Source organism: Vicia villosa, linkage group LG1 (genome assembly GCF_029867415.1).
Source record: "Vicia villosa cultivar HV-30 ecotype Madison, WI linkage group LG1, Vvil1.0, whole genome shotgun sequence".
Classification (NCBI taxonomy): Eukaryota; Viridiplantae; Streptophyta; class Magnoliopsida; order Fabales; family Fabaceae; genus Vicia; species Vicia villosa.
The window spans coordinates 15,512,621-15,524,709 of record NC_081180.1 but is presented as its reverse complement, the minus strand read 5'-3'; the positions used below and the strand labels follow the sequence as shown (position 1 = coordinate 15,524,709).

At 34.3% G+C, this 12,089-nt stretch overlaps 2 protein-coding genes across 2 annotated transcripts; one reads left to right on the top strand and one right to left on the bottom strand.

Annotated features, from left to right (window-relative positions):
• The first annotated feature begins 3,668 nt into the window (after positions 1 to 3,668).
• LOC131629417 (CRM-domain containing factor CFM3, chloroplastic/mitochondrial) lies at positions 3,669 to 8,217 on the top strand. The gene is made up of 8 exons (XM_058900204.1): positions 3,669 to 4,468; positions 4,847 to 5,327; positions 5,407 to 5,537; positions 6,592 to 6,942; positions 7,030 to 7,186; positions 7,279 to 7,571; positions 7,642 to 7,701; positions 7,789 to 8,217. The coding sequence occupies exons 1-8, from the start codon at positions 3,725 to 3,727 to the stop codon at positions 7,846 to 7,848; spliced, it is 2,277 nt and encodes a 758-aa protein (XP_058756187.1). The 5' UTR covers positions 3,669 to 3,724; the 3' UTR covers positions 7,849 to 8,217.
• On the bottom strand, positions 8,191 to 11,058 carry LOC131629426 (uncharacterized). The gene is made up of 7 exons (XM_058900215.1): positions 10,900 to 11,058; positions 10,482 to 10,600; positions 10,294 to 10,376; positions 9,780 to 9,901; positions 9,411 to 9,575; positions 8,892 to 8,985; positions 8,191 to 8,593 (listed from the first exon to the last, which is right to left on the bottom strand). Exons 1-7 carry the CDS (start codon positions 11,018 to 11,020, stop codon positions 8,401 to 8,403), a joined length of 897 nt encoding a protein of 298 aa, XP_058756198.1. The 5' UTR covers positions 11,021 to 11,058; the 3' UTR covers positions 8,191 to 8,400.
• Positions 11,059 to 12,089: the final 1,031 nt, after the last annotated feature.

The window sequence follows — 12,089 nt, the reverse complement described above, 5'->3', positions numbered from 1 at the left end:
CTCGGAAGTCTTGCCCTTGGCAGCCCCAAGTTTTAAATAGAATGAAGATAATGTGGAAATTACCGCTTCCATTGAGGATCCAAGTTTTCTTGTGGAGATTCTTTTCTTCAAGAATACCTACTATTGATGCTTTAATTTTTAGAGGGGTGAATAATATTAATAGCTTGTCGTGTGTCTTTTGCGGGAATGCTCCGGAGACTTTGATGCACACGTTCTTTTCTTGTATTGTTTCTTTGAAGGTGTGGGAGAAGATTTACGGGTGGTTAGGGAACGATGTTCCTTTCTCCTTTGAAGAGTTTTTGGATTTTGAGGTTATTCAAGAGAAGACGAAGGGGGTCGGAGCCAAGACGAAAATTAATACCATTTGGATGGCTTTGGTTTGGAGCATTTGGATTATGCGTAACTCCATTGTTTTCGAGGAAGTTTCCTTTTGTTTCGACATGGTGGTTTACAATGTAATGTTCCTTTCGTGGAGTTGGCTAACTAGATTAAATTTAAACGCTTCCTTCTCGTTTTATGAGTGGTACAAGTTACCGCTTATTTGCTTACCGAATTTGTAATTTGTTTGGTTGGGTTGCACCCCTTGTGCGTTTCGAAATCAATTGCTTATTGAAAAAAAAAAAAAGATAAGCTAGAAGGACACGATTTTTATTCATTTTAAAAAGTACAGATACGTTACACAAAATACAAAGTAGTCAAGGACAAGGCATAACAGACATACATAACAACCATCCTTCTAAACTTCAAAGACTTCACATCTTTCCTCCTTAAGTGCATTGTTAGGTCCATTATGATGGACATCTCTAACCATTTTAGCAATAAAGAAGAGTGCAGATAGAACTCTTCCAAATGGAATAAAGGAGTGGTGTTGATGTCTAGAGATAGTAATCAAGTCCCTTAGATGGTTAAAAATGGTTTGGGGTAAATTTACCCTTATGTGATGCACAAGGAAGTAGAAAAGAAGTCTGTCATCGAATGTCAGAGAGTTCAGGTTAACACCTCTCGGGTGGAAGTTAGACAACACATGTTAAAACCACACTTTAGCAATGGGAAGAAGATTGCTGGGATTTGCTGGATCAAATAGGACAGACATGTCATGAATGGTATTTAGCCTTTCTAAAAGGGAATATTTGAACCGATAATTTTCAGCAGTAGTTCCAGTTTGAGCACAGCCAATTGCATCAACAATGGTTGTAAGAGTGGTGGTGATAGAGTTACCGAAAACGTTCGAGGAGACAGAAGAACCATTGAATCTCATAGAAGCATACTTCCAAAATTCTTTGACCATATTTGGATAGATAGGGCCATGCAACATTGAAATATATCTAGACCATCCTTGCATAATGATACTCTGAGTGAGATTGAGCTCATCAATGTTTAGACGAGGAACATTTGGGCGAAGTTCACAAGGAACTTTAAGGAGATTTTTATCTCCATGAAAGGTCTTCGAACTCATTTGAAAGGATGAGAGATGGAATTAAGAAAATATAGTTGAAAATAAATGAATGAATGAGGGACATATATGAAAACTATAAATAGAGGAAAACAAACGTATTTAGAGAGAGAAAAGATATGGTTCAGAGATATGAAATGACAAAAAAATGAAGGATGAGTTAAATATTTACTATTTTCAAGACAGATGATAAAATACAGAATTAACTCTAGACATAATAAATTTGGATATAGCATGCAAGCAAAGTTCATTAAAAATGAAGTTGTTTACCCAAATGAATGTCAATAGTGATACAAGTATCCACTAACTGGCATAATAAGTAAATTAGTAGTGTAAAAGACTTTGCAAAAACAATAAATATTGAGTAGACTCTTTAGATATCGAAGTCTAGAAGATGTACTTTCAAATATAATTCTGTCTTGCAGTGTTTCTTAACTCATGGGGACTTTTCTAGAACATAGGTCTCACAACCCAGAACTGAACTAAGTAATATTCCTAAAAAAAATCATTTAAAAACTCACATATTTAAATTCCATTCTTTTATTTCTGACAATAGAAAAAAAAAATGAATATGTCTTAGCAAAGGATTTTGAAAAAGATATTATCTTTATTACGGTCTTTAATAGATATAGCATTTTCTTCTGAGCATTGTTAATTTATAGGAGACATAACACAAAAGTATATATAATAGAGATGTTACTTACAGAGATCTGATGGTTTGTCTGCTGAAAGAAGTGTGTTGCTTTCAAAACAGAAATGTCTTTGTGAATGGCCCCTTTTTTCTTGGTCATGCGACTTACTTCTTTCTTCAGAAACTGATGGCTTCTAGAGGAACTTTTCTTTCCTAGTCTTATCCTTTATCAAGATATTGGTTGAATATGCAGATGACTTGGCTTTCCAAAAAAAAATTTCTTCTGAGGTTTTCTTTGAATATCTTTTCTTGATGGATGAATGCCTCTTCTGATCATTTGAACAACTTGAATTCCTAAAAGGAGCTTTGAGTTGATCTTTAGAACTTATTTCAAGCTTAGCATGACTAAAGGATCCAAATCTTCTTAATTAACAATTGTGGACTTCTTAAGGAGTTTCCAAACCCAAAAGTATTACTATGATATAATGTTCATAGACTCAATCTTTTCTTTCAAAGTCAATTTCTCAGAATAGCCGAATCTATTTTATCTTAGAAATGTTTGATAAGCGACAAATCCTTAATCAGAGCCATTCTTCTGATCTTCTTATCCTTTTGTCGCAACTTCTTCACTTATAGATTTTGAACATATGATAGAGGTTTAGTTGATGAAGTATATTTTTAGCTACTACGAAGTTCAGTATTGATTTGAGCAATGCTTTGTTCTTGCTTTCTACATTCTGATTCCATGTGATCTTCTAACATACTGAAACACACTTGATTTTCCTTCTCTTAGCAAACTTGAAAATAATTGCTCCTAGCTTCACATTTGGATAATGGTTTTATGATACTTCTTTGTATGATTTGAGATGGAGAAACCTTTATTCAGAATTCTTGAGAGTCCTTTTTCTGAATAATGATAGTTTTAGGCAAACATCATTTCTGATTCAAACAATGATCTTAAGAGAGGAGATCAGATGATCTTGTATCTTGATTCCAGTTTTGATTCCGCAATCTTTTCTTTGAATGGTATCTTCTCTAATTGTGACTCCTTAATCTTGTTGATCAGTATTACTGCCTTTGATTAAAAAAATATATCTACTCACACAATAAGTATTTTATTGTTTGAGTATTCTGAACTATGATCTTTTCTTTTGATTACAAAACATTAATGTGTACCTAAAACATGTCGTTATTGGTTGACAGCGCAAATTAGTTTACATTGTCAGTGCATCATCCTATTTCTCTTTAAAAAAAGATTTAATGGAGATGTACCAACATCTGACAATGTAAAAAAGTTTTACATTGTCATCCAATAAAAATATATCATCCCACAAGTCATATAAAAAATTTAAAATTTTCAATTTGACTTGCAGAATACATGATCGTCATTAGTTGATGCAAAATTATTTTACAATGTCATTGCTTCATCTCATTTCTCTTTAAAGAAGTATTTAATGGAAATGTACCGAGAGATAGACAATTTTACAATGTGATCTAATCAAAATATATCATTCTATCCTTTCATATAAAAAATTAAAAAATTTCAGTTTAATTTGTAAAATTAAAGACAAAAAAAAGTGAAATTGATTATTATTCTGGTGTTGGTAAGATAATTCCAGTTTTGGGAGGTTTTTGATTATATGGCGCTCCAACCAATTCCACTGACTTGGTATCGTTCTTCTTCTTGTCGTCATTTTCAGTTTTCCCAAACCCAAACCAACGCCATTTTCAAATTTTCACTTTCTTGTTCCAACCAGCCAACTCAAATCGAAATTAAGAAAAAGAAAAAGAGCTCGAAAGCAAGTTTCAGTGACCAAATTCGAGATAAATGGTCCCTCAAATTACCTTCCCAAACTCTTCAATTCCCATGGCAGCAACAACAACAACAACAAGAACCACAACCACAACTAGAAGAAGAACCACCACAATTCAAAGAGAATGAGTCTTCAACGAGTAATTCCTCTCTTAATTTTGAGTTTCCAAAGCGTTTATCTCCTTGGCCTGTCGCCGAAAACCCTAAACATCCGCAGTTTGATTCTGAACCCGATGCTGCTTCCGATGACATTGAAGAAAATGAGAAGCCGTTACAGAAAAATTCTGGTGGTTCTGTTGTTGAAAGAGAAGTTCAAGAATCAGAAAGTGGTGGTTTGAAGAAGAGAAGAAGCAATACTGAGTTGGCGGAGAGGTTGATTCCTGAACATGAGTTAAAGAGGCTCAGAAACGTTGCGTTGAGAATGGTGGAGAGGTTCAGTGTTGGAGTTGCTGGTATCACTCAGGAATTGGTGGATTCTGTTCATAAAAAATGGAGGGTTGATGAAGTTGTGAAGTTCAAATTTGATTCTCCTCTTTCTGCTAACATGACAAGGGCTCATCAAATTCTTGAGGTTATTTTCACTTCGCTATCGAATGTTTGGAATGACTTATTTGAATATATGTGATGTTGTGATAGGTTATGAGAAGTGGAAACAACTTATGAGATGTTCATAAGGTCTATTGGATAGCTTAGGAAAATAGCTTATTTGGAAAAAGTTTAACTTTATTTAATCTTTTGATATAGAAATAGCTTATACTGAAACACTTACATGGTACACACACACTTATGCATTAGGTGTTTATTAAGTTGTTTATCCAAACAGGGTTGTAGCATGGTTGCTTAGTGCTCATTTACTTGCTTATAATTTGTCTTTTGTTAATCAGAATATTTGAACTGAACTGCTAGAGCTTTTATCTTTATAGTATTACTTTCTTGCTTAATTTATCAGAGTAAAACTGGAGGTATTGTGGTATGGCGATCGGGCAGTTCCATAGTGTTATATCGAGGAATGTCTTACAAGCTACCCTGCGTAAAATCCTACACAAAAGTATGTGATGCTAAGGAGAATGCTATGGATAATTCAGTGGATATTGGAAGTGGAAGTAGTGCTCAAGTAAGTGTGAAAGAAGCGGTTTTACCTATAGAATCATTTAATCGAGACTCGGCAGTGTATTTGAAGGACATGAGTGAAGAAGAATCGATGGAATTGATCGAACTCAACCATTTGTTAGATGAATTGGGTCCGCGCTTCAAAGACTGGACAGGCCGTGAGCCTTTACCTGTTGATGCAGACCAGTTACCTGCTGTGGTTCCAGGGTATAAAACACCGTTCAGACTTCTTCCCTATAGGGTGAAACGTAACTTATCCAACAAGGAAATGACTGTGATGCGCAGGATTGCTAGAAGAACGGCTCCGCATTTTGCCCTTGGTATGCAGGAATCTCTCTAGTTTCAAATTCATGTCTTCAAAATTTTCTTTCCAAAAGACACTATTGTTTACTGCTGCAGGAAGAAATAGAGAACTGCAAGGTCTAGCTAGAGCTATAGTAAAGCTGTGGGAAACAAGTGCTCTTGCAAAAATAGCCATCAAACGTGGTGTTCCCTTTACATCTAATGATAGGATGGCTGAAGTACTCAAGGTATTTCTCATGAACTGCTAGAAATTTGATAATATTACTGTTTCATTTATTTGTATTGGAATTTTATCATGCTAAAAAGGTATATAATAAAATAACCCATCTGCTTGGCGACCTCCTTGGCCATGGCTGTTGAGTCTAGTAGTCCGCTGTAAGCTTTTTCTACTAAATGAAACAGGAGCATATAGATAGATGAATCAATAAAAATGAGACCTGTCTTGTATTGTAACGTGTATCTGGTTTTCTTCATTTTATTATTTTCATCTGAAAATAGGAAAGGTCAAACACTTGAGTTTAAAGCTTTCCGGGAATTGCCAATGTTTGACTATGCGCCACTGACCTAAAGAGTTAAATCCAAAATGCCAAGCACATGCAAGTTGACTGCATAATTCATTAATAACCATGATATATTTCTCAGATAGAAAAATATATTTTGTATCATAAGACGAACTAGTTTGTTAACCTTCCCTCAACTGGGTGAAAGTACAAGTACAACATCTCTGCTTTTTGTAGTTAATGCTTACTGAATCAGATGACCTTAGTCATTGGAATAGATACTCTTAATATCGAAATGTGTGTGACTCACAATTACATTGAAATTATTGTGTTTTCATTACCATTATCAGAATTCAGCAACATGACTCCTTGAACTTATTAAACTGTGGTTCACGGTTTGATAATATTCATGGGAGTAAGTTGCTATGGTTCAAGCCACAAGTGATTTGCCGCAATTGAAGGATAAGCTTGACGGTGGTTCTTACATGAAACCCATATTATTCTGACTCTTTTTTTTAATGAGTTTTGGGTACTATAAAAAAACCATTTAACTAATAATACCCAAAAAAGATTGACTGCAGCTATACTTTTGTAATGCTCATGCATTTTGGAAACTAACCACCAAATTTCTTAGTCTTGTAAAATTGTATTAATTATTGGCACTTGAAACTTAAATGCTTTGACAGTTAGTCTTGTTTATAATTTACCCTGTGGCAATATTGAGGCAAATAACTAATTCCTTTCTTCAAACTTATGGTGTTTGCATTTCATGCATTTGCAGAAATTGACTGGGGGAACTCTACTTTCTAGAAATAAGGAATATATTGTAATTTACAGGGGCAATGACTTCTTGCCTCCTGTCGTTACCAAAACCCTGACCAACAGACAGGAATTAACTGTTCTGCAACAAGATGAAGAAGAGAAAGCACGGCAAAAGGCTTCATCTAATACTATATCAAATAGCAAATCATCTCAAAGGCCGTTATTTGCTGGCACCCTTGCTGAGACTAGGGCAGCAACTGCCAACTGGGGACACCAACCGTGTACACAAGAAGTTGAGAAAATGATGAGAGAATCCACCTTAGATAGACTTTCTTCTTTAATCAGAAACCACGAGAATAAACTAGCTCTAGTAAGTTACAAAAGACTGATTGGAATAAACTAGCTTCCCATAGATTATTTTCTGTTAACACATCCATCTAACTTCTTATGGTCACAGGCAAAAGCAAAATTCAGGAAGGCTGAGAAGGATTTAGTGAAAATACAGGGCGATTTCAATCCAGCAGACCTTCCAACTGATTTGGAGACATTAACTAATGAAGAGAGATTTTTGTTTAGGAAGATTGGTTTGAGTATGAAGCCATACTTACTTTTAGGTAAGAACAACTAATTTATTATAGCTTTATGATTAGCTGCTTTTGTTCAAATTTACCATATGCAAAAATTGTTAACAGCATGAGATTTTCAGGGAGGCGAGATGTTTATGCTGGCACCATAGAAAATATGCATCTACACTGGAAATATCGTGAGTTGGTGAAGATACTTGTAAAAGGAAAAAACTTAGCCCAAGTTAAGCACATTGCGATATCGTTGGAAGCTGAAAGTGGTGGGGTGCTAGTATCTGTAGACAAAGATGCCAAAGGCCATATAATAATTGTTTATCGTGGGAAGAACTACTTCCGGCCACAGGTTATGAGGCCTAAAAGCTTGTTGACACGAAGAAAGGCATTGGCTCGGTCTATGGAGCTTCAAAGGCGAGAGGTAATATAGCAATAACTTCTTACAAACTGAGACTTGTTCTTGTATCTCATGAAGTTTGTATTTTTTTCAGGCACTAAAACATCATATCTCAGATTTACAGGAGATGATTGACTTGCTCAAATCTGAGCTTGTAAGATGTTTATCACTTCTATACAACTCTTGTAACTATTTAGCATAGTTTATAAATTCATTTGTAAGTTTTTGTTGTTGATTTCAGGAGGATATGAAAAACGAAAATGTGTTTGATGGTGACAACTCTTTACTCAGCAGTGGATAACAACCCTGTTTCTTCCAATCATAGCTTGTAGAAGTTGAGCATTATGGTTCCCTGAGAAAATGAACAAGAACATGAAGCTTAAGCTACTGAGCACAAAAACTTGAGCCATGGCTTTGATATGTCCCACAGAGCTTTTTCTAAAGTCAGATAATAGGGAGAGATTACTATATTGCTTCGATTGTCGGCATCATTTATGCCATTAGGTTTATATCCAACCTCCTTGTTGTAGAAATACCTCCAAGTGTTGTAATATGTGAAATGATTGATTCAGTTGAATAGATGATTAATTGCATGATCAATACAGTTTGATAGATGGAAAATACTATCACCTGACAATACATGTTCATAGAAGAACGTCTTTTTTTGGTACTATCTTTGTCTCAAAATTTTGTATCTTTCTTAATACTTTCAATGTGCATAGATAGATAGTTAAACAAACTTGTTTCATTATTTAAAATATCAAATGGTACATAACTATGAGGCCCCGAGTCCACAACCTCCTCAGACTAAATATAATTTACATTGGATAGAGAATTCGTACATCAAATGGCATTAAACTTGTTCCTTTGCAAAGGTTTCCTTCATAAAATCCACCACAACTGAAGCTAACTCAGCTAAATGATCGGTATATACATGATCAGCTCCTTCTACTATATGCAGCTTATGATTAGGTAGGATCTTTGCGAATTCAAATGCATCTCCAACAGGAATTATTGCATCAGCATCACCGTGAACAGTTAGGAACCTGTCACACATATAATAAGATAATGAATCAAAATAAGACATACTACAACATATTATCAACAATACAAGTTCTTCAGTCTCTCAAAATTATATTAGAAGTAATTTTACCATATATTTATGGAAGCAATAGAAACTCGTACTTCTGAAGACGACAAAAATGAGAAGTAATGCATGAAAATCTATACTGATTCCACAGGTCAGTATAGATTATTGCAATGAATATACGTTGTAAATTGTAATGAAGACGAAAGGGTGAAACTATAAAGGAAATATGAACTGTCAGACAGTTTTTTACTCACCTGCATTCTTTGTCAATCTGCTTGCATGTTTCATGCATATCTATGCTTAACCGGTCCTTCAAACTTTCTTCAGTAATACGATAATCAACACTTCCTACAAAAAAGGATTGATGCCATATCCTCTGTAACTGAACTCAACAATACTAATTACATTTTTGTTGTAGAAGAAGTTACATTTTGTGTATCCATTGTTTCACTTTCAAAAAAAGAGGTGTGGTAAATATTACGTTGTTGGACCATTGCACTATAGATTGAAAGGAAAAAAGAGCTCCAATTTTTTAAGAAAAAAGTTCAGTAGCCTTAGAACAAGAGTGTAGAGTAAAACAAATCAATGAAAGACTCTGGACTAGCTCAATTCAGTAAATTCATGCAAAAGCAATTAATAACAAGTTCGAAGAAGAGGAACAAACAAGTTATATGAATCCTGAATTTCTTGAAAGCAACTCTTAAATACATTCTTCTACACCAGTTTATGTATTTGAACGGAACACGTGGCTGGCTGATTAAATGGACGATTACCTGACTTAGTCTTCAACTCAATGAATCCTTCCTTTCTGATTCTCTCCATAAAATTATTTCCGAGAAGATTTTCAAGGCCTGCCTTCAGATCATAGCGACCAGAGAGGTTGGCGACTGTTTTAATATCATGATACTTGGAAGCATAAAGAAGCACCGCACTAGCTCCTGCCCCAAGATACAGAAACTATTCAGAACAGTTTCAACGTACTACTAGTACTAACCTATGAAGCACTGACACCATCAACAGACATGTTGACACTGATAATAATTCAAAATAATGTTATAACTGAATGTAATCACATGTGTCGGTGTTTGTATCAGACACTGGACAAGGCTAGAAATAGGAAAAACCAATGTAACTGAACAAACCTTTACTGTGCCCAATAATTGCCAAAACTCTACGGTTTGCTTCTTGAAAGTGTTGAGCCACAGAATGTATATCATCAACCTCTCTCCAGTAGATGCCAAATTCAAATGAACCTTCACTTTCCCTAGGAGGAAAACCCGAAAGATAAATCAGATAAATCAAAGCGAAGCAGTTAAACAACCCTAGTGGTTGAGATTATGCCAAACAGAAATCAAATTTTGAATAGAAAGTAAACATTAAGTAACATAACTCAGAGTAATAACAATAACATAACTCAGAGTAATAACAAACGTTTGGTGACATCACATATCACTATTAAGCTATTAGTCAATGTCAAAATATAAAAATATTCAACATCTGCTTCTATGAATCACATGCTTTTCAATCATTGTCATCTTACACCAACCACTCCATGAAAAAAATGAAATTGCTTGCAGATTTTGAAGTTCAAGATTACATTACAGGCATAAATAAGAACAAAATTCATGGTTTTGTTCTGTATTACAAGAAACTTACCCGTTTCCAGTGAAGTCAAAGCGGAAAGAACTGATTCCAGCATTCTCTAGAGCAGCAGCAAGTTGTGTCATGATAACATCTTCCTGAAGATTGATTGAAAAACATAACTCAACAATGAGATGGATTGAACCCAAATTATTATATTTTATAATGGTTTGCATAATAATTGAGAAACGACGGAAACTAACCTTAGAAGCTCGAAGACCATGGCATAGAATAACAATCTCTTTGGTTCTAGCTTCATGTAATATCCCTACTAGTTTATTGCCATACTTGTTGGGTATTATGACTTTCTTCTGCTGAAATGCTGAAAAAATAATTCAACAGTTTAAGTCAGTTTCTTTGAAATTGATTGAACATTCAATATGCTACTTAGGTTAATAATTGTGACTCTGTTACAAATTCTACATTAATATTTATGCTAGTAGATAAGTATAAGCTCAAATAAATCAATTCAAACAAACCCTATGTGTGGAACTTCTAAAATAACATACTTTCAACTAGAATCGGCTATTTTAGCTAGTAAATTTACAACTTGTAAACAAAATATAGAGCATATGAAGAAGTTAAAAGCATTAACCAGTGGCTTCAGAGGAAATAACTCACGAGGATTTTCTGAAGATTGGGCCATCTTCAAATTATGGACTTTCCAGTGGATAGAAAGGCAAACCGGATCAAAATAAAGAGCAATCCCCGAGAATAATTGATTTTGTGAAGATTTGTTCATTTGTTTTTATCATTTTCTTATACTTTCTCTTTGTTCATTTGTTTTTATCATTTTCTTATACTTTTTCAATAACTACTTCCTCCGTTTCTTTTTAAGTATCATTTTATTATAAAACTCTTCGATCAACACAATAGATTATTAGGGTTATTTTTCTTATTATACCTCATTTATTTTTGTATAACTATGTTTTATTGGCACATTTAGTCATCAAGGAAATTAATTTAATTTAATATTTTACTTTAGTCTCTTAACTAAAAAAGATTTATAAGTTAATCCCACCTAAAAACATTTTTATTGTTGTATTTGTCATTTCCATCAAATTTTGTCCAAAAAAATAAATTTTAGTGATGTGGATGTGTGGATGTACAACAAGGCTCTGACGACTCAGCATCAATACTATAAAGTAGGATATTCATTTAAATTATTCTCAGATTTAGAGATGACAACGGGTAGGGTCGGGTGCGGGTTTTCACACTACTCAAACCCACACCCGAAATTACCATACGAACTCGAATTCAAAGGCTATTCAGGTGAAAAAATATCACCCACGTCCACACCCGTTGAGTTCGGGTTTTTTCACCCAAACCCAAACGCGCAGCAAAACAATAAATCAAACGTCTTGATTTATTAGACGTTTGATAAAGAAAAGAAAAAAATGCAATATGATAATCACTTTTTCTTTTATCATATTGCATTTTTTTCTTTTCTTTATCAAACGTCTAATAAGAATCTTTGTATCTTATGATAGATTTAACTGAATCGAATAGATACAAATTATAGCATATTATTTCATCAATCAATAATTAAGAATAATAAGAACGGTGTACCTTGTAGGATTGATGAGATTGCCGTCAAATAGTGAGTATGAAAAAATTACTACCCTCATTGCCGTTTAGGTTTTCCACTGTATCTTAATCGTTTAACGGGACAACGCTTAAATAGCTAAACGGTTGAGGGCAAAGACCTCTCATTGGACTTAACTGAATGGTCCAACCCATCACGGTCCATTCAGGCACAAAACTCAATCAAACAATTCATCAATAATTAGTGTTTAATAACATTTGACCAT

Excerpts from the sequence above, each read along its gene's own strand:
- LOC131629417 (XM_058900204.1), top strand. The coding sequence starts at position 3,725 with ATGGCGCTCCAACCAATTCCACTGACTTGGTATCGTTCTTCTTCTTGT. Across the intron at positions 5,328-5,406 it reads GGCTCCGCATTTTGCCCTTG|GAAGAAATAGAGAACTGCAA; the intron begins GTATGCAGGAAT and ends TTACTGCTGCAG. Across the intron at positions 7,187-7,278 it reads GAAGCCATACTTACTTTTAG|GGAGGCGAGATGTTTATGCT; the intron begins GTAAGAACAACT and ends TGAGATTTTCAG.
- LOC131629426 (XM_058900215.1), bottom strand. The coding sequence starts at position 11,020 with ATGAACAAATCTTCACAAAATCAATTATTCTCGGGGATTGCTCTTTAT. Across the intron at positions 10,601-10,899 it reads CCAATCTTCAGAAAATCCTC|CATTTCAGCAGAAGAAAGTC; the intron begins GTGAGTTATTTC and ends TTATTTTTTCAG. Across the intron at positions 8,986-9,410 it reads TGAGTTGAAGACTAAGTCAG|GAAGTGTTGATTATCGTATT; the intron begins GTAATCGTCCAT and ends CCTTTTTTGTAG.